Source organism: Triturus cristatus, chromosome 7, assembly GCF_964204655.1.
Source record: "Triturus cristatus chromosome 7, aTriCri1.1, whole genome shotgun sequence".
Lineage (NCBI taxonomy): Eukaryota > Metazoa > Chordata > Amphibia > Caudata > Salamandridae > Triturus > Triturus cristatus.
The window spans coordinates 1,044,170,252-1,044,197,139 of record NC_140590.1 but is presented as its reverse complement, the minus strand read 5'-3'; the positions used below and the strand labels follow the sequence as shown (position 1 = coordinate 1,044,197,139).

Genomic DNA, 26,888 nt, shown 5'->3' with positions numbered 1-26,888 from the left:
CTTAATAATAATTTTTATTGAACAGTGGCCGGAATCTCCTCTCGCCTGTAAGCCAGGAGGTTCCCACCTGTCCTCTCCACATGCTGCGTTGCAAAACAAGTGAAGTTTCTGCCTTGAGAATAAAAATCTACGTTTGCCAGGATCCAGGCTAAACAAAAGACCGCATAGTGGGTTGGGGATAATTGGGATTCGCAAAGGAAGGGCGCGGGTGCTCAGCTTTGTGCCAGTATAGCAGCCTGTGAGTGAGGGTATTAGCTTGCCAGGCAGATTGGTTTCTTTCCAAATATATAGTAAAGACATTGCCCTGGGCCCTTGTCAGCACATCTGAGCAGAAACACATGGGGATTTAGTGAAACACGGTTTGCAGGCGCTGTGTCCTCCAGGCTTCGTATTAAGTAGAGAATTGATTTTTTGGGGAGGATGTTATGGAGGTTGTTGGAGACGATACAGGATCGTGTTTATCCAGTTGGTATGACCATCTTTAAATTACACCGGTACATTTACCTACAATTTTAGGCATAGGGAGACAAAGTGAAATGCACTGAGCCATGCAGTAATAGTCACTGAAATGCTGAGGCCACATTCAAACTCAAATTCACATGTTGCATTGTCTGCCGCTTAGCTGCTCAATCAAAGCTTCTGCCAATGATGTCACTTTGCGTTTTGCAGCCAATGATGTCACTTTGCGTCTTGCAGCAGCACCTATAAACTGTACACTCTGTAAAGTGTTCCATTTTACTTGCACGCTCACAATCTTTCATGCTATCACACTCACTCAGCCACTCCCTGACTCACTCCCTGCATCTATGGTTACTCTGTTGAATGAAACAGAGTGTGGCCTACGTAGGGCGCTAGGAAGGATCGCATACCGGGTAGGATTTATCCCCAAATAACTTTTTGGGGGGCTACTAGCAACTAGCCTATAGTTGTTGGCTATAGAAGAAATAATAAGCCAGAAAGCCCTTGCTGGAATAGCAGGTCCTTCAGCCCCACTACAGTCTTGAAATTCAGCATCTAGGACTTGCTTGTGAATGCTGGAACATTTTATTGTTCAGATTCTTTTGGGGTGGGTAAATCAGATATGCAAGTGATATGCATTTGCTGTGGCACAAAGGTACCACAATTATGAGATATTTATGAGCAATTTCCATAGTAACGTGATTTCTCTATGTTTTTAGGTTACATTTAAAACTCTGCCTTTCAATCTAGTGTCAAAAAGTTTTTTGCTCTAGACTAGGCGTGTATTTGGAGATTGCTACTGAAAGCTTGAAGCAGACCTTGGAGATGCTCTTTCTGGCCACTAAACCGGAAAAGGAAATAGAAAACCAATGCTTTTGATTGGTTTGCAAGCCTTTTGGCTGAAATATTCCTTTTTAAGGCGATGTTGACATCCTCCTGGAGAGGTCCGTGTGATAATGCAATACCTAGTTCTTTCCTTTCCCACAGATGATGTAAACCAGACTGCATTAGTGCCAAGAAAGTCTCAAGGACCAAAAAATGCTCTCTTTCTGGTTTTATGCTTTAGATATCACATTTCGGTGATGCAATATTCAATTTCAATCACTGTAATAAAGCCAAACTACATTGTGGACTTTGTTACTAAAGGCTCAGGCCAGCATCCCATAAAACGATAGGGACATCACAAATAGTTAATGGATCTGTGAACCTAACAATTTTTTTTTAACAACAACTAAATGCTTAATTTCCTCCTTTGGTATCTTTCTTCGACATCCACGAGTTTGCCTTCCACATGGATGTAACTCCAATATCTGCAGACAGGTAGTCCCACTTTGAAATAAAATGCGGAGCGAGGAGCTGCACGGAGAGGATTGCGAAAGCCCATCTTGAAAAAATGAACTAAGCGGTACTCCACGCTCAGAAAAAAAGCATGTAGAAAAGTATAACAAACTGTGCAGAAACACTCTTGCCTCGAAAAAGCATGGAAAGGAGCACCAGCCCTGAAAAACCTACTGGGGTACTCCAGCATTAAAAACACATCCAAAGGTACTCCCGACTTTGAAACACTGTGCAGAGAGGTGGTCCAATTTTTTTAAAAAAATTATGCAGCCGAGCACTTTTTCCTTGATATCACGGACAGGTACCCTTGTGAAAAATATATGGAGAACTGTAAAACTGGTCTGAAAAACTGCACAAATGTAGTTCTGCTTTGAAAAAACACAAAGGTACATTCTTAACAAAACTTGCAGAATGCCCCCCAAAAACACACATACATACACCAGAACACGCTGTTTGGAAGCATAGCAGGCACAGTATGATGTTTTTAGGTCGAGCCTGGGCAGCACATGCGCTGCTCTGCGAGGCAAGCTGTATTCATGTATCAACTTGATGCTCTGCTCATTTTCCGCCCATCTTTTCTATTGGCTCCGGTTACTGTCCTTTCTAAATCTCTGCTTTGAATTCATGAATAGGCTTAGTAGTCCCTCCTTAGTACCGCCTTGTCTGCATTTGTAACCCCCCCATGAGGACTGGACTTTTTACTTGTGTTGTTACACGGTCTGCTTTATCTATATCTGTGAGCACTCTTTTCTTTAATGATTTTCCCCTATTCCACCCATGACGTGCTTTCCTACAACGCAGCACGCCGCTCGCTTTTATATTTTTAGTTGTAATGGCTGTAGGTCCGCTTTAACTATAGCCGGTTATTTATTTTACTTGCCAGCGTGGTCCGCTTTAACTATAGCGGCTGCACAATGAAACCTTTGTTTTTGTTATTTTTGTGAAAGCACCCCATACCGTGCTTTCACTTTAATGGTGGCCGTGCCCCTTTCTTTAAACGCTGCTCGCCGTATTCAGCTTCCAGCGAGCCACGTCTAAAGAAAGGGGCGCAGCCGCCATTAAAGTGAAGGCACGGCATGGGGCGCTTTTACCGCTCCCCAAATTTTGGGAGTGAACTTCACAAATGTTTTTTTTCTTTCCTGTAAAAGTGCCCATTTCTGTGCTTTCACTTTAATGGCGGCCGCGCCCTTCTTTAGACGCAGCTCGCTGTGAGCTGAAGAGGGCGAGCAGCGTATAAACAAAGGGGCGCGGCCACCATTAAAGCGGTCTTGCATTTGTGATAGTTTGAGCTATTGCTAATATAAATGACAACGACTTTTATTTAGGTGTTGGTTTTGGAAACACATAGATAAAAGGCATTGTCATTTACAATGCCAATGGCTTAAACTTTCGAAAATGCGAGATTATTGCATTTAAAATCTTGTTTTATATACTTCAAAGTGGCAAACTGTAAATGCGAGGACATGATTTTGATAAAAATCTTGAAAACCATGAAACTGAAGGGCTTCAGCAAAATATATCACAACACTTATCCCAGGTTTCTTCGCTTGCTAATCATGTAAAAGTCGGTTGCTAGGTTACGTATGTTCCTATGGAAGACATAGCTTTTCACAAAACACTGTTTATTAAAAAGCTAGGGAAAGATTTTCCTAAACGAAAACCAATTATAATTTTTTTGATGTGTGGAGTGTTGACAACGTCTTCGCTTTGCCGGTATTAAGCGAGAGTAATGGAAGGGGACGCTGTGATGCGCTCTATCTAAAGGCGTGACCGTATTAGCGCTTTCCACACGTTCTGCATAATCGCTCGAGACTGGCGTGATTTCCAATATGCGGGAGGGAGTCCCGGGTGCCTGCTGGGAAAAGTCATCTGCCCTTCCCCGTGCCTGTTTCCATTTTCTATACATACAACTCGTCAGCCAGAACTTGGATGTGGAGACACACAATTTATTATCAAAGCATTTCCCACAACACACTTCGTGCTTCAGAAATAGAAGCAGCAGTCAAACTATGCAGCTTGGGTGAATCTGTATGCCAAGAGCGGAGTCCTCCATTGTCCCCTGGGTGACAAGAAATCACGTGCAGAGACAGTACAAGACCCTGCCCCCCAACCCTGAGTTACAAAGAGTGTACCTTAGCGAGGACCAGTGGTATTATGTGGTTCTGTTTAATTTGGATTTGCTACATTTGCCGCATAATACACAACCCGCTGCACAATTTGAAGTAGAAACTATGCTTTTGTTGAAAATGGCAAAAGGTTCAAAAGTTACTGAAAAATGTACCAGTTACTGTGGCTCGTGGTGGAAGACCTTTTACAAAGTTTATCGGTTGAATTTCAGTTTCTGACCGCTGTATTCTAGTGTTAAACTTGTACTAAGGAGGTGAACGTTTTGCCCACACAGTATTAATATGTATTAAAACTGCAAGAGTGCAAAATATTAGTGCAACAGAATGTGCCCCTTTCTGCTGCACAGTTTGGCTTTTGCCACATAATTTAGTCAAAACTGCCACATATTGTGGTCTTTCACTGCTGCATAATTCCAGTGTCTTTGACCTTAACCAGCATGCACTCACTCAGTCATGCTCCACTCTTTTCAGCTGCCAGCATGAGTGGCAAGCAGAGGCAGTGGTTGCTTGCTATGGGCATATTGTGAACTGCACGGTGTCTAGGCAAAGTCCCCAGAGGAGAAATTGAGGGCAGAGCAGGAAGGCAGGGCCTAACAGAGGGAGCTGTGGCGGTGAAGAGAACGCCTGGCTAGTTTCAGCTTGCATTGACCTGTGGTTATCTCAAGGGTTTAATATCACACCGCACCTGGGAGCTAGAGGTCTACTGTATTGCATTGGTATTCATACAGTGCTTTTCCTCAAGGCCTGGGTTTCTTTCTGGAATATCCAATTGGATTATTTTTTATACAGCACCTCAAGCCCTTTGTGAGGCCCTGAAGCGCTCCGATTTAAATTGGGCTCTGGATGTTTTACATACAAGTGAGTCATAACATGTTGTACACATATGTACTGATTGCAGCAACTTCTAGGTGAATCAGCAACACGCCTGAACACTGATTTTTACCCATGAGTGAGTGACAATGTTTGAACCGCTGTCTCTTGAGATGATGCCACATTTTTTAAAAAGCAGAAACACAAAGGCTTGATTTTTTTTAGGTCGTTGCACAAAAGATGTTGAAGGTCTAACTTTGATCATCTGAGCACAGGCATGTGCTCTGTTGAGAATTCTGTACAACTGGCGTTCATGAGAACAGGATCAGTACTGGCTTTTTGGGCAGGAACTGACTGCCGTCGGGTGCATTCACGGACACACATGAGTTCCAGTGGTGGAGTTCAGCTGATAGGAGCGACAGGCAAAGTGTGCACAAGGAGGCATGTCGACACTAGGTGTGACTATTTCAGCATTTTTCCTCTGGCACGCCTAGGTGTCACTTGCATTTCTCTTCATGGATGGATGCTGCAGTCCTATAACAATGTCATTTTATTTGTGCGGTTAACTTACTGTAAATAATCTGTTTTAAAATGGCGACCGTGTTCAACCTGTGAGCATCCAGGTCGAAAGCCCTCTGCTGGCAAGGCATCAGCACCCCCTCCGCTCTCTCATTTGCACAGATGGGCCTCAGCCCTGTGCTGGGAAGACCTCCAATGGGAAATTAGGGTTTTGTGGCATCGCCTACATATGGAGTGCGCTAAAGAATGGTGATGGATTAAACCCAGATCAGTTGACTGGGGGAGAGTGCTTGCAATGTTCAACACTCCGTCCATCATCCCCTTTGGTTTTGCTTTGTTCGCCATAAGTTGGCAGGCTATGCCCAGACGTGGGTCCCTTGCTCACTTTGCCACTGGATTCAAGCAAGCCTGGCTGATGACAGCTGATTAGCCAGAAACCGGTCCCAGGATGCTTGTTTCCGGTCCAGGGAAGACACGGCTTGGCAGTTCGGGCTGGACTGTTCCCATGAGGCACAGGGTCAGACTGATTTGCATATGGCCATATCTGAACTGGGGTGGCGGAGTGAGCTAAAAGAATGATGATGGATTAAACCCAGATCAGTTGACTGGGGGTGAGTGCTTGCAATGTTCAAAACTCCATCCATTATCCCCTTTGGTTTTGCTTTGATCGCCTACATATGTCCTGCACTACTGATGTTGAGAACATTCTCCTTTCTCCACGAATATGGCCTTTCCATCATAGGCTTTGGTTTTAAAAGCACCACCTGCAACACAGTCAGTAGTCCGCGGGCCAATTGAATCAGGACATGCTGAGTGTTGAGTACGAAGTGGTCTTAGGCCTCCATCTTGCCTCCAAAGGCCGCCATTAGCTCACCTGATGCCAAATGACTTGTCCACCACTGTATGGAATCAAATTTGAGCTGACGACCTAGAGGTGAGTGAGCCGTCAACTCTACCACGAACATCTGAGCATAGAGTCACTCTCCGGGATGCCCTTTGTATTTCTACTGCTGACGTTATTAAATGTCAGCCTCCGAGGACTCATCCATGAAAGTCAACACAACTCTTCATTTGAACTTTGATGAACTGTCAATCGAGGTGCACGCGTCTGTCGGATTGCGGCGGAGTGAAGCTAGCGCTTTCAGGAGGGTTGGGTAAATCAATATGAAATGTCAGAGGGGGGTCAGATTGATCTTGCTTACTTGGTCTGTGGAGCGGGGGCAGTGAAGGCGGGAGGAGAGCCACCAACGAACAAAGGGAAGGGACAGAGATGCTTTGCCTTCACGAACAAAAAATGGAGTCAAGCTTTAAATTTACCGTCATGAGGTATACATCAGGAGTCCAGACTGGGCCACTTATTTCAGAAAATGGCTAAACAGCCAGGGCAAGGGAAGCTTTCCTAAGCGTTTGTGATGCCCATTAACAAATATAAACAACTCAGATCTGATACAAAATGTTCCGATCCTTGACTCAGTAGATAGAGGGAGGCTGAAAACCCCTGTGACCCAGTCACAGAGAGGACACCCTTCATTTCACGAGAGGTGGTAAACTCTGCTCTTTGGTTGTACATTACCGCACTCAATAATTCTTGAAGGAATGTATGACGTTACAACGCGGTCTTTACACCGCGATATGTTTACAACGCATTCATTACAACACAAGTCGTTGCGCTAGAGGCTCTGGGCTTAGGAATAGTATGATTTATTATTCCAACTCCAGCCTACGTAACAGTAGGGAAGGTGTTGGAATAGTAAATCACACCATTAATTAGTGTATAGCACCATCCAGCGCGTCGTCGTAACGGTTTGCGTTGTAATGGCCACGTTGTAAACATATTGCGGTGTAAAGACCGTGTTGTAGTGGATGTCTCCCCTCTTGAAGCTTGCACCAAGTCCTTGGAAGGTGGATGCGTCACCACAACAAGCACTGGCATAGTGGCCTTCTTTCCATATGGCTGGCTCAGCCCACTCCCCCTGGCTTTATGGAGGCAATGGCCTGATGCAAACCCCACACTTTCCTTACAAGCTCAGAGTAGAATCAGGGTTTTAGGGTAACTGGGAGATTTCCCAAAGAGACCGGTGATCTTCTGTAAGGAATCCTATTGCAAACCTGTCGAGTTGGTCTGTGGGCTGGTCCAGGCATGGGAACCGGCGCAAACCAAACATGACAGATACACCTCAGCTTACCTTTATCCCGCTCAGGCAATGTGTGGCTTTGCACTTTATCTGAGCTCCTCATTCTGTTTGCTCTATTTGGTCTTTGTCAAATCGTTTAATTTAAGATTAGCTCCTTTGTTGAGGACTTGATTTTCTTTTGCTCCCTAGTCGGGTGCTCGTATCGCTCAGAGACGAACAGCCATGTTCATTGTTTGAATGACTACGTAAATGATGGGTTTGCACAAAAATAAATACCAAAGAATGGGATTTGGGAACATTTCAGGAATCGGTAGATATTTATAAGTGAAATGCATTTTCAGTGGGTTAAATATTGTCTTTTTTTTTTTTAGAATTTTAGAAGCAATCCACGTTTGGCTCCTTGTAATAAATGTTTGATGTAAGTCCTTTTGCATGCTCAGTCACTGCTCGGTTGTGAATTTCACATATTTGTTTTTCCAAAGTGTTATAAACACCTCCCTGAAACTTTAACTACGTAACTGCGGGCTACACAGGGCCGCACCCCTGGCTCTGTGTCCCCTCATGCGTTTGATTCTGACCCCAACATGGACCTCGCGGCACAATTAAAATACTGTGGAACAAGGAGCGTGGCGTCAGTGATGTGCACTGAAGGGACTTCATTCGGATGCTGTCTGCACCCAGAAGTCAAACGTGTCCGCTTGACAAAGGTCAATGCCATCCCGAGTGGGTCTCCGACCCATCAACAAACCTTGATGAAGGGCAGATGTAGAGCAAGTGAGGGGCGCGCGCTGCGTCTGCTAATAATGTACAAACATCACAAGCTGACACATGTCACTGAAGCGCATCTGTCAAAGCACGCCCAATAATGAGTCCCCATGGCGAATAACACCACAAACACAGCCACATTAAAAACAGCTGACGGAAATCACTGGGTTGCTTCTACTCCTTATGCGGGGATGGTCTCAAAATGATATGCATAATGTTCATGCATTAGGGGTGGGCGGAATTTGCAAAATTCACTTTCGCAAATTATCGCGAAAATGTTAAAAATCTCCGCAAACACGCGGAAATATCACGAAGATGCAGAAGTTTTTTTCCCGCCCGTTCGCGGTATTTTCTGCGTGGTCGTGGCTCGCCAACTTACCCATGTGGTTGCTCGCAGGCGCGGCCATCTTGTTTTCACTTGTCTCGCGGTGCATGATCGCGAGAAGAAAGACGTGATCGTGCGACGCATGACGTCAGGTAAGGCGATCGCGCGCACGCGAGAATGTATTATTTTACAGCGCGAGCAAGAAACAAATTATCGCTAAGCTGCGGAATGCGGAAATTTTGACATTTTCGCGCTTTCCGCGGAACGCGAAAATGCCAAATTATCGCAATTTCCGCGAACGGAACGGAATTTTGGCCCAGGCCTACCATGCATATGAAAACACATTTTCAGATGATGCCATGAAATACGTTGTATTTTCCTTTGTTAAATTGTCTCGATTACGTTTCCTATAATAACTTGCTAAATGAGATGTTTATGCATACACATAATTGATTTATGGACGTAGAACAGAGTCGCGTCTATTATGTGGAGCATAGGTGGGTTATAGGAACCACACAGACCCTTAAAGACGACAAGTGTGGCAGCTCCTGGAAGAGCTGCACTTTTACGTCTTTCCTGACACCTAGGAGTAAAGAGGCAGCCCTGGACTCTGGTTGGATAGTGCAGAAGGCCTGCTCTTCTGTTAGATCTGCTTGCATGAGTGGGGCAAAGCTGCGCCAATATGACTCCATACAAGAAGATGGATACACGGCGTTAATGGAAGCCTGCAATCCCATTTGTGGGGCATATCACCAGTAGCTTGGGATTTTCTACATCACCATATGTGCAGTCAGTGGCGGCTGCCTTCAATAACAAATGGTAAGGCGCAAAGGTGCTACTCACTATAAACTCGAGATGGAGCACGACAGCTCACCGCCTTTGGATTGCTGGGTCTACACTGCGCATGCCGGATAGGATGGCTGTAGACAGCCGGCCAATCTGCCATGCACACTGCAGACCAGTGCTGTAATTCCTGCATTCGCAGGATTCCAGCCCCGCCCCCACCCTTATGCTGTACAATGCTCGAGCCGTGCGGTGGCACATAAATAAAATGGCATTGAAATGCCATTTTATCTATTTGGGTTTGCCTGCTGCGCTCGCAGCAGGCGGGGCGATGGTCCTGCGCTCCTGAGGAGGAGCCGCCCCTGCATGCAGCAGCTGCTTCAGTGCCTATGGAGGAGGACAAGAAGTATGAGGGTGACAGAATTAAGAACACAAGGTTGTGTTGCTTTTAGTGATCTGTGATGCTTCGAGAATGAAGGGGATGTACAACAGTGGCCAAGACTTGTGGATTAAGGCGAGTTGGGACGGCTGAGAAGCCATTCCTATGCATCTGGCTGGCTTCTGTGGGAGAGGACTTTGTGTGGAGGAGTTGGAGGATGAGTGATCAAACTGATACAGAGGTGCAACTAGAGTCAAATTTCGGGGGGGGCTAATAAAAAATTTCGGGGGGGGGCTGATTCTTTAAGCAAAAGGCAGAGTGGAGCTGCAGGGGCTCTTAGAAGGGGTGAAAACCACCAAACCCTCATTTCCAAGCAAAAGGTCTTTTAAAGACCTGTGAAGTGCTCTGGTGTGGCTGTGTGTGTGCCCGGGAAGCTGTCTCCTCTCGGGCTCCCACAAACAGGGCCGGACTGACTACCGGGCATTTTGGAATTCTGCCGAGCAGGGGGCTGATTTCACTGCGGTGGGGGCTGATTTTGTTCATGGAGACCTGCATGTTCTTCGAAATAATTAAAGCAAAACGAATTTCGTTCAGTACACGTAGGTCCCCATCAACTAAATCAGCCCCCAGCTCAGCAGCATTCCAAAACGCCCGGTAGTCAGTCCGGCCCTGGCCACAAACGACGGGGGGGGGGGGGCTGAAGCCCTTTGAGTCCAATGGGCATTGCGCGCCTGAACTGATATGTATATTATATTTATTCTGTTAGAAAGATATAGATAAGTAAAACACCAGGAGTTGGGATGGAAAAGCTCTCAAGGTTGGCTCCGGAGAGGACACACTCATACCTCAAGTTCACCATACATGAAGCCGTAGGTTTTTGCTTTCGCTGCGGCACACGACAGTCGAGCATGTGCACTGAGAGTTTCCTACATCACAGCTTGTGACTCAGAGCAGGGCTCAGTGTTCTCGGGGGGCACCAAACCATGTCCACTCTCCTTTTCATCGAGCATGATTACTATGAGTTCACTAAGATGCAGATGACGGACAATGGTCTCAGTGACAAGACTAAAGTGGCAGGACAAGCCTTTTTACTCGTCTTCTGCCAGGGGCGGGAGCTAAACCCAACAGTCTGTTTTAAAATTTGTCTGGCAGTCCCCTGCAACCTGGTTCTTCATTATATCCATGTGGGACATGGGAGAGGAATGTGTAAGAGGTACTTCTGTGTGCTGAAGTTGTGCTTGGAGAGTGTCTGGTACATGTGGCTACTTAGGAACACATTTTAACTTTCTGAGCCCAAGTGGTACCTTCGGTGGAGGGTGGCGAGAGTCCCAGACAGGTGTGTGAATTGCAAGGCTCCTCACGGGCAATCCAGAGGTTCTTTGTAATGGGTCGGACTCTAGGGTGTGGAGGAGAGGAGACAAAAATCCCTTGGAGGCACAGGGAAATTCTTTCACACTTTCTATACCATTGTTCACTCTAAGGGCTACTACCCCTCTGCCCCCTAGCTAGGTTAACAGTTAGGTGGGAAAGCCTCTCCTCCTTTAGGTCTCACCTGAATGAGTGTTAGGTTTTGGAATGCACACAGCTACTCCTAAGGGTAAAAAACGTTCACCACAAAACTTTTTCCCTGCAGGTAATTACAACGCAGTCGTTACAACGACTGCGTTGTAATTCCGCATTCCAGTGGGGGGGAGAAGGTGTTGGATTTAAAATCCAACACCTTCCCTACTGTCCGCACTGGCTGGAGTTGGAATAGTAAATTATCCTATTCCAACATCCAGCGCTCCCCCTCCGCAAGTCATTGTTACGACTTGCGGGGTAATGGTATGCGGAATTACAACGCTGTCGTTGTAACGACCGCGTTATAATTCCCTGTGGGGAAAAAGACTGCGTGATAACGAGGTATATGCACTCCTAAGATTGTTCCAGTGCTCTCACTTGCGAAAGATATTGCATACCAGAGGCTTAGAGCCCACCCATTGCTTATCATTGCCAATCTTACTCTCTGCCTTCTAATTGTGAAGCGTGTTCCGGCTTCACTTTCTCTATTCTGGAGTATAGGCAGAGTACAGATTGCTTGATCTTGATTAAGGTCCTTCCACTGTTGGTGCTTTGATTGAGGTACTTTTTTCTTCTTCCCGTCATGTTGCTGTTTCTGTTTTCTTATCCTTGTGTTGCTTTTTACTGCCTCTTGCCTCCTGTTGCCCTTGTCTGCGTTGCTTATATAGATCCTTCTAAAAAAGATCTATCAGATGCGAACAGCGCAACATGTGCACATCCATTCCAGCACTGCCATTCTTATCTGGACAGGTGTTCGCATGGAACCCACACAGTGGACCATGATCATCTTGGTCCGGCTATGGGAGAGGAGCAGATGATCCCCAATGGTGGGCCGTGGAAGGAGTACCCTGCCTCAAGCAGCACTGACAGCAAATCACTGATATGAGCACGCCCTGCCTGCAGATAATGAACATCACCAAGGACATATAAAGGTACTGTGCAACTGGGATCCTGGAAGGACAGGCATCAATTACCCCACTGAACATTAACCTATTCAACTTCTAGATAAAGGGATAAGACAAAACATGAGAGGCAGGGTACCACAGGATCATATTCTTCTCCTAGGGTTCCCTCTATAGGGCTAAACATATATCTGCACATTATTGAATAGACTCTACCATTCTCTTGTATTTAAATAGCAGAGCCGGTTTCCTCCAACCACACCATGACCCCTATTTATGATACTGGTGTTACACGTGGAGTGTCCTCTGAAATTTACATGAGTATTCTGTTGTGCATAAAAGTACAACTCTTTGATTTTAAACAAAAACACTGGCTGAGCATTGATGCATTGATTGCTGTTCAATGGTCAGTTGAGCCTCAACCCCCACACCACTTCCCTGTGTGTGCATTGGACTGCTCAACTTTGCTACCCAGACAGTCAAGTGCTAAGGGGGTGTACTCAGTGCTCGGTTTTGGGCTCAATAGTATAGCTAGTGCCCAGAATATCTGTGGTAATTAGTTCTGATTGTTACAACCTGAGTCCAGTAACTCCTGTCTACCCTGGGACTCCTTAATAAGTTCCTATCATGGGTGGCAAGTGGTGATGGATCTCTAAATTGCAGTTCCAACTGATGCTAATAGCAGTTTATAAGCTGGGGCTTATAAATCAAAAACAAGATGAAGGACTCCAAGGTTGAACAATAGGGAGAAGACAGCCCAGAGGAGAGAGCCGTGGAGGCAGGCTCTTAAGGGCTGCAATTTCAGGCTTCTTCTAGGGTGACCGCCACAATTTCCCTAGGACTTTGTTTTTTTTAGAGTTTTCCTTAGAGAGTCTCCTGCATTTAGCTCTAGGATACTCTTTTCCCCTTTCCCCTGGTTACTCAGTGATGAGTGTTAAAATTTGGGGAAACCCTGAAACTCAAGGTAGCACTCTAGCTAAGGAATACCAGGCGGAAATGTTTAGGGAGCTTGAGAGGGACAAAATCAAGTTAGTCTGTCAGGAAGAGGAAGAAAGGCAAAGAGATAGGACTGGGATGACAGAAAGAAGAACAGGAAAGGCAGGAAAAAAAGACAGACCGGGAACTGTAGAAGGAGCAGACAAAAGCTCAGATTAGCAGCAGACAATGGGTTAATTGGTTACGCGCTGGGAATAGTGATTCGACTCCAAAGAGAAGCTAGTGCCTAGAAGTGTAAAGTGATGATCGACTCATGATCACATTTGGCTTTCTCGTGTAACTTTCCTGCGCCAAGGTGAAAGATGTCGCCCATTATCAGAAAAGGATACCACTCAGTAATGATTTTCCAGTAACATCACTAGGGGTGAGGTTCTTGCTTTTTTCAGGGGGGTGAGGAGAGGGGTATCTTGTGCCTGGGCCCAACAAATATTCTGCAAAGCCAGACTCACCAGACTACAAGCAGCCACTCCACCACCAGTACTGGCCCTGCTGATACTCACCTCATTGGCCGAGTGCAGACACCCACACCGCAGATTGAGATAACATTGGGCTGGGCAGAACGCAGACACTCTTTGCTTAGTGTACCATGCAAGGAGCACATCTTCTTGTGCAGCACTGACCATTGATCACTGACAGGCTAAGGGCCAGCCTGCGTATCACAATCATCACACAATGGTGCAACTGCGATTCAGGAAGGGAGGAGAGCCAATATTCAATGATCCTTGAACTATCCAAATCTGGGATGAAGGGGTTTGCCACATTACAGGGGGTGGGGTGTACTGCAAGTGAGTTTTCTTGTAGAGGACTAAAAGTCAATTTACATAATACATAGCAGGCTCTGTCCTAGAGGGATAGCTGAGACTTTTTCCCTGGTACACTGTGACACATCTATAAGATGCTGGTGTAGTATGAAGTGACATTTAAACTCTATGTACAGTATAGTGTTTTGGATTGTTGATTGATTGTTTGTTGAGTTTTGAGTCTCTAAACCGATAACCCCTCTCTGAGTAAATCTTGGACTGATCGACTTCTCTAATCTGAGAGTCAAGTGCTGAACGGTTGCACATGCTTCACACTTATGGGCTAAATAGTATGGGTAAGATACATGCTACCTGTGGGCTATGATTGTCACATTCTGAGCAAAGTAACCCGTATTCCACATGGACCCCTCAAAACGTTCACACACACGGTAATTTGCCCCCCCCCATCCATTAAAAAAAAATAGACCCCAATTGCATTTTTATAAAATCCATTTGTTACAAACCTTCGTGTCTAACCAGATGTGAAGTGATTTGCCCAAGGGCAGTTTTAACCCCAAGACATCCCTGGCACACTCCCAACGTTAAGCAAAAAACGAATGCTCACCCCCAGGTTTCGGATGCCTATTACAACATTTTGGATAGAGGGTTATATGGAGAGGAGTTGTGGGTATTAGTATTCCTAGACACATGCTTGTGGTGCCTAAAAATAAAATCCAGACCTGCATTTTCCCAGACTCAAACAACTCGGTCAAGTAGGAGTCAGCTTTCCAAGTCCATAAAACACACACTACTGTAAGTCACCTGGTTACCACTGAGAGCGCTCCCCAACATGCTTGTAATAGGAAACCCTTCACTCTCATATCAATGACATTCACATTCTACATTACCACTCTCACTACACTTCAAAGCAACCTACATGCACCACAGTACAAGATTTTGTAAATACTGATTTATCAGGAAGAGAGAGACTTTACCACAGCTACTCACATTTGGAGTGTCTGTCGCACAGGGCGGAGGATCGCATGTCGCAGAGCCGTATCGTCCCTTTGCTGCTGCTGTATGCGAAGGTGTTACAGTGGTGTGGGTGGAACTCGGCCGCCGTGATCACTTCTGTCAGCTCTTCCATGTTGGCAGGCTTGATGTCTACAATATCTGACGCGGACAAGTTAAGGGTCCAGACACTTTCCAGTTGCTGTCCTACTAATTAAGAAGAACTCTGCTGCAGATTCAATACGTACAACAGAGAACATTGATTGGGTGAAGTTATTGTATTCATGCGCGTAATACTGAGAGGTAAACTGGAAGGTGCCAGAGCTTCTGGGCCCTAATCTGAGATCTTCTACTGACTTGAGGCGCCACATGGGATGGCTTCGGGAACAAAGATCACGATGAACATTAGATCCTGTAGAACCATCTAGTCTGCCCCAGGCTCTTTGTTCATTCTGGTTTTGCTGCTGGCACTTTGCTAGGGGCACACTTCTTGCTACTCAATACCCTACTCATGAAAAACATAGGTTCAGATATTGCACCGCTCATCCATTATTGTGAGCTCCCCTCCCTGAGTGAACCATATCTCCTGTTGCATAGCATGACTACCAGATCACTCATTGACACCAAGGACACAGTGCTCCAGGTCTGGGGTTTTCTTTTTCAAATCAGTTGTTTCAGGTTTGTTAGTTAGACTGGATTAATGCAAGCTACACACACCAGCAGAACTAACGCCCCAGAATACATTTGTTTATTATGTGAAAACCCATAAACATATTTAGTGACATCGAGCTATCTTGCAACTTTGTTGATAAGGAATCAGAGAGGAAGACTGAAAATGTACAAAATTGATTCCTTATGCGACGTGTAAAAGGAAGGCCTTTGGACTCTTTTTTTATTACTTATAGAGGTTTAAGGGAAACGTGGGATGGAGTCCCTTAGGGTGGATGAGAATTATTCTGCTTGCCTTTTTCCATCCCCTAAAATGTCACTCATTGGTATTTAATGTGTGCCTCCCTAGAAAAGAGTGCCTTGGCTGGCATGTAGGTTTGAAATATAAAGTGATACATACAAAAATGGCAGACAGCATGTGTTTGAGTGCTTTTATTTATGCATAGACATGTAGGAAACAATTCCTAAGAAAAAAAATTGTTAGAACATTTGCAAGGACGAAATGACATATTGGTAAAGAAAATTAAACAAAAATGAAGTATATAATGTCCACTAGACCTATTAAAGCTGCCCAGTTCCCAGCTTGCTGTATGACCATAGACTCTACATAGTTCTTACTTTTTTAATATAAATGTAATATTCTGAACAACGTTTTAAAACCTTGTTAATGATCCGAAGTATAAAATATACAATTGCACAGCTGCAGACAGCACTTAACCTTATATCCTATAAGTGAATAGTATTATTCATTAACCACGCTCCACAGAGTTTGATAGTTAGCTCTTGTAAATCAGCACTGCCAAAGCCAATAGGGTCGGCGTGCATTTTGAGACCCGACTAAAACATTTAAGTATGTCACAGATAGCAATCAGAACAAAATACAATTACTAGTTGTATAGAACACAATTACAGATAAAGGATTTAATGGTGAAAATTCGATGCCCTTTTGAGATACAAAATAATCCCTCATGCTTACAAAATAATCCCTCATGCTTTACAATGCAAGCACTTCATAGGAGGCGAAATGATACACCACGCACCAACAGAATGAGGTGAGATAAAAATGCTTCTTTGGGCGGAGCCAAAGCCCTCTCTTTGTACATGTTTTGGTAACTATATGTCTGGCAGACAGAACTCTGTCATGTTAGACCTAATAATGTTTGCTAGTTAAGTTTTAAATCGAGTTGCAAATGTAACTTGAATGTTTAGACTCTGATCACTAATTTGAAAATTAAGGTCTGAAATACAACTAACAATGTGAAACAAATATTTTGACTTTTTATTGCATTTCAGGCATAATCAGGTTAGGTGTAGGCTGTGAAAAACGGGACAGCGTCTCAACTATGAGGATGACGCGCACTGGTGGACAGATGGACATGTAACATGGCAGCAGCTGACAGCGGAGTATGTGACAGCAGACACTGAAATGGTTTTCGGCTGGGAGGACAGTAATAGAGGTCCAGGTCGCAGATCGTAAACATAGATTGGTCTTCAACACTGGTTTAGCCTTTAAAAAATGTTCTCTAGATAAGGGAGGATTGTTGGTGGGGCACATACCGTGTTTAATTTGTAAAGAAAAAAAACATATATATGTGCGGGTTCAAAAGACGTTTTTTGAAGCCATCCACCACCACCTATATTGTTCTAACCCTTCCGCTGCTATAGAGTCTTTGTTCATCTTATACTTATGTATAGCACCCGTCTAGACTCTGAAACATACAGGTGACTTCTCAGCCTTCGGAAAGTCATTAAACACTGGGTGTTCCATGTAATAAACTGTATAGATTCAGCCGGCTATGTTGTTTAGACCACTGGTGCCAACAGTGCCAACTATGAATGTTGCGTTTCAGATTGAACAATATACCATTGAACAACTAAAGACTTGTTTAGGGAAAGATGAACCAAACACAACTGGGGAGGGTCATGTGTATGGTGTTTCTTTAAGACAGAGTTTTGTGAAAAATGGTAATGAATGCTATACTACAAGCTGCATGCTTTTCAGTGTGGTCGAGAAGATGCATTCCTCAATATAACGTATGCACTACAACACCCCACTTGCCCTTTATCGAGGAAGTTCACCCCAGAATGAAAGCACATGGCTTCCAAATTTTGGTAGCAGAATAAACCCAGGTTAGCTTTGCTCATTCCAAGCAAATACTCTACTCACTGTCTAAGTGAAAGGCTGTGCCACTTTTAAGCATGGAATTGTAATCCAAGGATCTCCGTGACGCCCATCTGACGTGCACTCCCTGTGATCTGGCTATTGTGTGTGTGTGTGTGTGGGGGGGGGGGGGTCTCATTTTAATATGTGCAGCGGATGCTTTCCCATCGTTTTTGTTATTTGCCGGATTGTCCAGCCTGTTTCACTGTGATATGCGGCTTCTTTTTATATTCACTCCGCTACAGAGCAAACATTTGTTGTTGCGCCAATCACCGGAATTGAAAAACTGCAGAGATTGGGGAAATATAACCCTCCAGCATGTATACTCTGTGATCTCAGGAGTATTTTTCAATTGAGTGCAGCACAAATTGAAGATTTGGCACCAAGCTGCGGAGGCTCAGCTCAGCCGTAAATATTTCTATAGCGAGATCCGCGGTAGCTTTAGGGGTGAAGGGGCGGTGTCAATCATGAAGGGACCAGAGTCCTATAGATCAATGTGCCTGATTGTTTTCATCAATCATGCCCTGGTATGGAAGCCGCTGGTCAGTGGTGGTGTGCGGCTTTAGATGTCACGCTTCAATCACCAGAAACCGTGGTGTGGGCAGGAGAGCTTTGCTAGGACCATATCAAAGGACTCCATTACTTCTCCTCACTCCCTGGAAAGGGAATTAGGAGTCTATTTAAGAGGGGGATATCAATCAGCATTTTTACAACTTTCCAATGATAGACAAACATTTGACGTGAGAGAAGGAAGGATCCTGTGTTTTCAGTCTCAATCGTGAGCCTTTGACCTCTGGGTAATATTAAAAAATTGTAGATTGGGATGGACAACCTAGAATGATCATTGCACACAGAGAGCACAGGAAGCATTCCCAAGGTTTGTGGTAAACCAGGTACATTTCCATCTAAATCAAGAGGGAAAAGGCTGCTTGTCAATAAACCTTAGACTGATGATACCTGCTGCTGCACGTCCTTTAAGTAAGATCCTACAGAGAGATCCTTTGATTGTCCGATTTTGTGGGAGCATAATGCACACAGCCTCTGTCCCTGAGGTACACCCACCTGTGAGTGTGCATTTAGTGTAAAGAATATGTTTGCAATGTCCATATCAGACAGGTAATTTCATGATAAGTGCAGTTTTGTAGCACACTGCAATAATGTCTGAGGACCAAAGCACTTTCAATGTGTGTGCCCTTTTTGGGTCTCATCGACTGGAGTCAAAGGGATCTGATGATATTGTTTAATTGTTTTTCAAATTGTTTAGGCTAATCACATTTGATATTAACTAGAATGGTCTTGGTAGAAAAATATATTAATGAGTAATGGATTATGTTGGGGTAGTCAGCCAGGTGATCTCCACAAGAGCGCTCCACTTTGTTAACATTGTACGTTTGTTCTATGCTTTGCTTGGGGGATTTCTAGCATTTATTTACCTAGACTGCAGCTTCTCCCAACTCCCTTAGGTTATGCACAGTGAGGATTTCAAAGTCCTCTGAAACCACAGAACTGTGTTCAGTACTTTGTGAAGACCAATCCCCTTCATTTGGCTACTTAGGAATTCAATCGACAGGGCGGCCGTTTTAATGCCTTGCTCACAATCTGCTACAAAGCACTTCATATCAAGGCTTTGTTGCTTTCAAAGAGATTGCTGCTAGCCTCCAAATTGTGTGCTATAGGGTGCAGAGTTCTTGAGTGGGGACTATATTTAAACTTCTCCTTAAAGATAATTTTTTTTAAAATAGGATAAACCTAGTGCTCTTGTTGGCTAATAACAGGATTCTCCAAAGTCGGTCCTGGAGGGCCAGATCCATGCCAGATTTTTAAGATAACTGCATTTATCTAAATGGGGATATGCTAAAAATCTGGCTAATAAATAATATTGTCACAATGAAAGGTTTTAATCTGAAACACTTCATAAGCAAACCATAAAAGTGCATTGGTCTCCCACATATTTATTTTGCAGCTGCAGTATGTAAAATAACGCCAACTAAAATATTACAACCCTGCCATGAAATGTTTCTATTGTGAATGGCCATTTTTCATGAAAATGCATTCCTTGTGGCAATGAAGTGGTTTTCGGTGGTAACACACAATCAGTCTACTGGAGATGGCAGTGCAACAATTATAGGATATGTTCTGGTCTGTAACTTGAGCTTCTACATTGCACTGAGTGAAGAGAGTGCAAATAGTTTGTAGCACAACATTGTGAAAGTAACCACTTCTAGGCACTTAACCAGTACAACAAACTGGCACATTATGTTCATGCACGTTATACTTTTGTTCGCCCGGTTTCTAACTTCTAAATTTGGGACACAAGGGAACCAAAGCACATGGAAAATAGTGATTTGTTCAAGAACACACATTTGTTTGAGTAGGCGTGGGTGCTGGGACTAAAATCTAAGTCTAATAGGGAGCAAACTAGTATGCATCTCGTGCTTGATGTATTTTGTAAATTTACAAACGGACTATAATTTATTGACTTGAGGCAATGTGCAATTATACAGTCTCTGTAGTACTCACTGTGCAACGTTCTTGAAATAGCACTTCTGCGTTCGATAGTAAAGTGGTCTTTAACTCCCATACACTTTTGCCCTGTGTGTTTGAAAATACTGGATATCTCTCGGCTTCACTTAAAACACGGGAGTAGAACTCAAAGCTCTCTTGTAGAGAAGTTTTTAAAATATACCAAGTTTTGTCCAATTTTATGGGCCTCACCATGCAAATACAAAATACATCCCTACAAGAATACTCCTCAAATCACATCGGCAATCACAATGGAGTGTGACATGTATGGCCATGTGATATTCCCAGAAGAAGCGTGTCCTTCTGAGCCAGCAGAGAGGTGCAAAAATTCCCTTTTGCACAATAATCTTTCACATTCCCACCTGACTCAAGACAGCGTAAGTGCAATGCAAACATTATACAGCAGTTAAGAGGAAAGAAGTCTAACTAGCACTTTGCGAGATTTAGTATTCCATAATGCACTACTTGATTGCACAGCTACATCTGCTGCAAATAGGAGCTGTCACCTGTAGGTAGGGCAAAAAGGAGCTTTTTACATAATATGAAATCATGTTTTATTCATATCTTAAATAATGCACTTTTCCGCAGTCACTGAGAATTACAGGAATTGTTTACTGAAGCAGTTCACTTTTGTCTTTCTCATAGAAAAGTGCCGAATAACCTTACTGGCAAAACAGCTGATAGAGTTTAATTTACTCTTCCCATCTGAGCAAACATGTTATATTAATTTGTTAGGTCTGATCTAGAGACGGCAAAAGCCATCTGAGCAAACATGTTAAATGAATTTGGTAGGTCTGATCTTGAGACAGCATTAGCTGTCTCGCCATCCTCATGTAACAAAACAAACATTGTCAAAGCCAATAGGTTGGGTGTTGTCTGTCAGCCTTTTGGCTTTGCCAATGAGTATTTTGCCATGGGTAATGCTAGCCAGAGGCTGAAGTGCGCTGACCCATCACCCCATGCTCTATCCTGTATTGAGTGGAAGAAATGTGTGAATGGCACAATAATAGACCAATGGATGAAAAGGGTTGGCTAAAAGCCCCAAAAGTTATATTATATACACTGAAAAAAACAAATGTTAATGTAACATTATAGTTAGGTGTGATAAAAAGATCTGTTTTATTTTTTTTTAAACCAAAAACCTTAGAAATTCACTGAAAAAAACAAAGGTTAAAGTAACGTTATAGTTAGGTGACCATGTCAGTACCAACATTAACAATAAGATTTATAGACCCTGGGGAGCCCACCACTGGGGATGACATGCCAAATGGTGAGGGTGTCACATGGCCCCCCTCCATGAGCCTTCTATGGCCTGGGGGAACCCATCCTCTGGGGCTGGCTCACATGGCATGTACCGGGGAACCCACCCCCAGGATACAGAAGTTTTTTTGCCCACACCGATATGGGCAGGGAAACTTGTGTTTGCTCCTGCCTGGCGGGAGCATTTTTTTATCTTTTGCCACACAAGCGCAAACACTTCCGGCGGGGAGCAGACTTTGCATCTGTTTCCCTGCCCACACTGCTGAGGGCAGGGAAATAGATCAAGAGATTGCTCCAGCGCAGAGGTAGCAGCGTAAGTATCAGCTCTCTGCAGACGGGAACAATGGCGGCTCCGCAGCATGCGGGGAGCTGTCTGGGGCCATGGGGGCCCACCCACCTTTAATTAATGCAGTCCCTGAGGGGACAGCTGGGGAAGGCCCTCCCTCCCCTTTAAAAAATACACCGCTCTGTGGGATGGAGTCCCTAAGGTATTTTCAAGGGTCGAGGAGGGGGCTGCTTGACAATCTTCCTTTTTCTGTAAGTTTCAGCCCCGGGTGTGGGCTCCTGGGGGCATATAATGGCTCTAGGAGGGGGGCCCGTAGCCGCCCTCCCCTTTAAAAAAAACAAGGCCCTGGGGGATGGGATACCCAGGGCCTAAAGAGCTTGGGGAGGGGGGGGCACCGACCCCACTTCCCTTCAATATATATGCCACCCTGGGGATAATAAGCTCTGGGAGGGGGGGCATGTGTGTGTATATATATATATATGTATATATATATATATATATGTCCCCAGGGCTATAATAGGTTCGGGGAGGCGGGCACTTGGACCCCCTCCCCTTTCAAATAAACAAAAATGGCGCTGGGGGATGGGGTGCCCAGGGCCTAAGGAGGTTCAGGGAGGCGGGCCTCGCAGCCCACCCTCCCCCTCTAAAATATATGCAGCCGTGGGAGATGGGTTCCCCAGAGCCATATTAGGCTCAGAGAGGTGGGTACATGCCCCTTCCCCTTTAAGAAAGAAAAAAATTAGCAAAGCATGTTTGGCCCCGCCCCTTTCACATTAATAGGTTTCATGAGTGGGTTTTCTCTTCAATTCTACTTTGAAAAATAATCTGCGGCAACCCCCCTCCCCCCAAGCAGCCAACCCCACAGCCTGTGCATAGCCCTGTGGCCAACTTACCCAGAGTTACCACTGTTCCTTACCACTAACATGGAAGGGGCGGGGCCAAATGGGCAGAGCTTGTAGGTGAATTGGTGCCTTTGAATACTCAGCAGCAATTAAAAGGGAGAACCGTGGAACCTGCTCTCAGACCCGGACATTCTGCCGCTCTCTAATCCTACCTCTATGAACATGGTGTGATGCATATATGGTCCACACTGAAGACATTTCTTAAATAATTTGAAATGAAAAGATGAAATTCTGAACTCCTCAGCATTTCTCTGCATTATTAGAACTAATGGTGAAGTGACAGCTACCGACACATGGGTCTCATGTGCACAAGGTCAAGCAATGCGTGTAGTGGTTCATGGGTGTAGCTGTGAAGTGCACACTCTGCACAGAATCCAGAGCCACTCATGTAAACCACCAGGAGAAACATTAAGATCAATCTGGTTGATTTTCAGCCTTAACGTACGCTTTATGCACAGAAAAGAAAAAATATTTGTTTGAATAACTGCTACTACTTAACAGACATGGTGCTCATTTCATCCACCTCAGAAGGGTGAAAGTCGAGGAACCCTGTAGATTTCAAATCTGTGAGAAGCAAGGTGCCATGGCCGCTAGCAGTATGAATCCATCATGTTTTGACAACATAACTAATTTCACCCCAAATATTGAACACCGAAATGTATATGTTTTAATATATGCCGATGATGTGGTAATTTTTGAACGTACACCTTTTGGCCTTCAGCGAGACTTCGACACGCTTTCTAAATATGCAGCTTCCTGAAAGTAAACATTACAAAAACCAGCATGGTCCCTTTCAGAGGGAAAAGGCTGTACTGCTTCTTCGATTGGAAGTTGGGTGGAAAGACTATGGAGGTGGGAACATCCTACACATACTTAGGGAGGTTCTTTTCCCAGACCGTAGAAAATACCTCACACACATAAGGCTTGAGGCAACAGCTCACGTAGGTGCCTTGGAAAGATTTTATTGCACTTGAGGTAGGAGACATTTTAAAATGATTTTAGACATTTACCACGCCAAGATACCCCACATCCTTTCCTACGCACTAGAATAAGAAAGTGGTCCTTATTAAATCTATTTGAAGGGAGGCTTCTCTGGAAGTTAGTATACCTCCGTCAAGCAATTCCTGTCCAGGCACTACAGCTAGAGTTTTCCCTCTCTAGTGCTTATTCAAGATTCTCAGGTACGGGTAGATTAAGCGATTTGCACAGAATCACAGGATGTTGATCGTCTCTGCCGAGACTCGAACCCAGTTCCCCTAGCTTCGAGGTGAGGTATCTGCAGGTAGAAGTGTCCATCAGAAAAGGTATGGCCCTCTGAGGAAGAGGTTGTTTTTTGTAATACAAGTAGACATGATGTGGTTTGAAAGAGATTGTGTTGTTTTCAAGAGGTTTTGCTCTGTTGGGTAAGAAGTTCTGTGTTGTTGGGCTAGAGGTTGTGTTAACTTGGCAATAGGTTGCGCTCTGTTTGGCAACAGGTTCTGTTCCATCAGGTAAGAGGTCACGAGCCTGTGGACAACAGCCTGGGTTGTAATTGGAGAAAGGCCCTTTTTTCAGTTGAGCAAAAGGCTGTGTTTGACTGGGCAATGCATGCACGGAGGGCTCTACCGAAGCCACTGTGACTGGTTAACCAAACAGGGAATTTCACAGATTATGTAAAGGATTTACAACAGGTCTACTGGTCTAATCAAATTACCTATATGGTTGAGCATAAGGCTCGTCTCCTTGTACCATACCTGCAAACCCATAGTCACCAGAGACGAGCACGTTTCAGCATGTGTCATGTTTCGTTAAGCATGAAGCTCCTTCAAAGCCACCTTAAAACAAGCCAGTTCCATGAGGAGGACAGGATGAGCGGATGGGATAAATGGGACAAGCCCATTCATGGGACGGGTGCTATGGTTTCTGTCATGTATCTGGGTGCAACCTCCAGGCCATTGGTTGGAATCCTGGCGCGGCTCACTCAGCGTTGAATTTTTTAAGGCGTGACTAACGTCAGTACCGTTGAGGTAGGTAACAGCTCCTATTACAAAAGCACCAAAAGTTAGTAACGTTTGTTGCGTGCAGGACATTACCTGGCAATACCATAAAATAGGCAGCGTGGTGACGAAGTCACTGGAATCATCAACGTAACCGTAACTTCAGAAGCGAGATGTGGGAGTGGCAAACAATCAAAAATAAAAATAATAAAGATAATGGGAAATGTAATTTTTTTTGGGAGTGCCTCAAATTGGAAGGCACACTTTGCTCAAAGTAAAATAAAAAAAACTGAATAACTTATCGTCAATGCACAGAGCTGTCAGTTTAGGTGTAAGAATCGTTATACTAACAGATCACAGTTCTCGCCTTAAAAGAAGCAGATTTGGGCTGCTGCAAATCCGTATTTACTGATTTGACCAGCATCGCGCTCTAACATCTTTTTACACTATTTGGCGAGGAGGGGGTTAACAGGTAGAGTGTTAGCCCCATCTGTGCCTGCATCTAGCATTTTGGCTGTATCTGCAGCGTGTAAAGAGAATTATGCTGCAGTACTAATATGTCACCCCTCCTTATTGCACCCCTCATGGCATCTGTCTTTCAATAACCGAAGAGAACCCCCCCCCCCCTTCGCTTTCTCCCTCCTCTGTTACCCCTACCTCAACCCTATTACACCTCCTCCCCAATCCCAAGCTGTGCAGACAAATTCAACACCTTGTCAGGCAGGCTGTGCAGCAGAGACCCGCCATGCTGTCAGACTGAGCTGTCTCGGTTGCTTGGCACCAGCAAGTGATTAAAGAAACAAGTCTTGGCTGCCAGGTCTAATGCCGCCTCTCTCTGCATTTAACTAAAAAAACAGATTATTAATTAATTTACGGCTAAGTATTATCTGATTCTTTCTTTAAAGGAGTTTCTAAACAATTTACTGCTTGCAAGAACTTCTTGTAGCGGTAGACAACAATGCCTGGATTGTAACACACTTCAGACCTTTAGGAATGGAGGCCAATTGGACAACAGTCCAGTGGCTCCGAATGACTGGCAGGACAGACCACAGTCACACTCCATCCCAGATCTTGTCCTACCCTGTTTTGGACATTCCTCAACAAAGAGCGATCGACCTCGAAGCTGGGCAACAGGGTTTGAGTCACGGCAGGAACGCTCAACATCCTGTGATTCTGGGCAAATCACTTAATCTCCCTGTGCCTAACAAAATGAATGTATCCGTCTGTAACGCAACTGGTGCTCATGTAAAGCCATCTGATACCTTTGGGTCGAGTTTGCACTATATAAAAGTCCACCCCAAAAAATATGACATGGGTCTTGAAAGAGAAGTCACACACCCTATGACCGCTGGTTACCTCAAAAGGTATGGAAACCGGTCTCGCTCTAAGCCCCTGAATAATTTTCTGGTTGCTGCTTAAGACCAGGAGTAAGATCCAAAGAGAACGAATGCGGCTCATAGAGTGCTGTTAACTTCCGACTCTTGCCGCTGCCTTCACAGCCTGAGGCGAGGGTCAGCAAGAATAAGGTTCAGAAGAGAGAGAGTCTACCGCATCCAAAAAGTAATAACCGGCTTTTCAGATCAGTATGGCCTGCCAGGAAAGCCTCCTGGTTCTATTATAGGGCCAGTCTGCCTCTAGTACGGCAGCATGGCAATGAGACCCGAGGCGAGACCAGGAAGCGTTGCATGTTCACTCCATGGTATCTACCCCACATGAAAAGGATACTGAAACTCCTATTGGTTATCTCGAGGTTCCAGAGGTTTATCCGCAGGTCATCCGCCGACATGTACGTCTCGTAGTCGCTGTTCACGGATATTGAATTGATGTGATATGTGTGCGCATTGGAGAACACTCTTCGTGGGGCAGCTTCAACCATCAAATCCATGGGTCGTAATACAGGAACCTGTAAACAAAAAGGAAAAGGTCAGAGAAGGCAAACACAACACCCAGAGTACTTTCTCAATAGCTTACGGCATTTGTAGTCGATACCGCAAGACGGGCCTACGTTCACTGATAAATGGCTAACCAAAGGAAGCCGCCACAATAGGATTTCAGCCACGTAGCCCCTTATAATTGCCCAGAAACATAATCCTGGCTTATGGAGGTTTTATTAGAAGAGAGTTATTTCCAGGTTCCACAGTTGTCTTATTACAGCAATTTATGTACTGTACCCGAGCCAGAAATGTGCATGGCTGTTAGCGCCTGCGGTGTCGCTGGATTTATTGAATGACTGGGTAGGTGCTATTAAAAAAGCTCTCAAAAG

General features: G+C 44.7%; 1 protein-coding gene across 4 annotated transcripts in view; it reads right to left on the bottom strand.

The window, feature by feature from the left end:
• PPP2R2B (protein phosphatase 2 regulatory subunit Bbeta) overlaps window positions 1–26,888 on the bottom strand; it is a 554,389-nt gene that overhangs the window by 13,592 nt on the left and 513,909 nt on the right. For all 4 annotated transcript variants that reach the window (XM_085618101.1, XM_085618102.1, XM_085618103.1 and 1 more), the window contains 2 exons: window positions 26,351–26,528; window positions 14,846–15,010 (listed from right to left, as the gene is read on the bottom strand). In XM_085618101.1, the coding sequence (XP_085474227.1) occupies window positions 14,846–15,010; window positions 26,351–26,528 (343 nt within the window). The remainder of the gene's footprint in view (window positions 1–14,845; window positions 15,011–26,350; window positions 26,529–26,888) is intronic.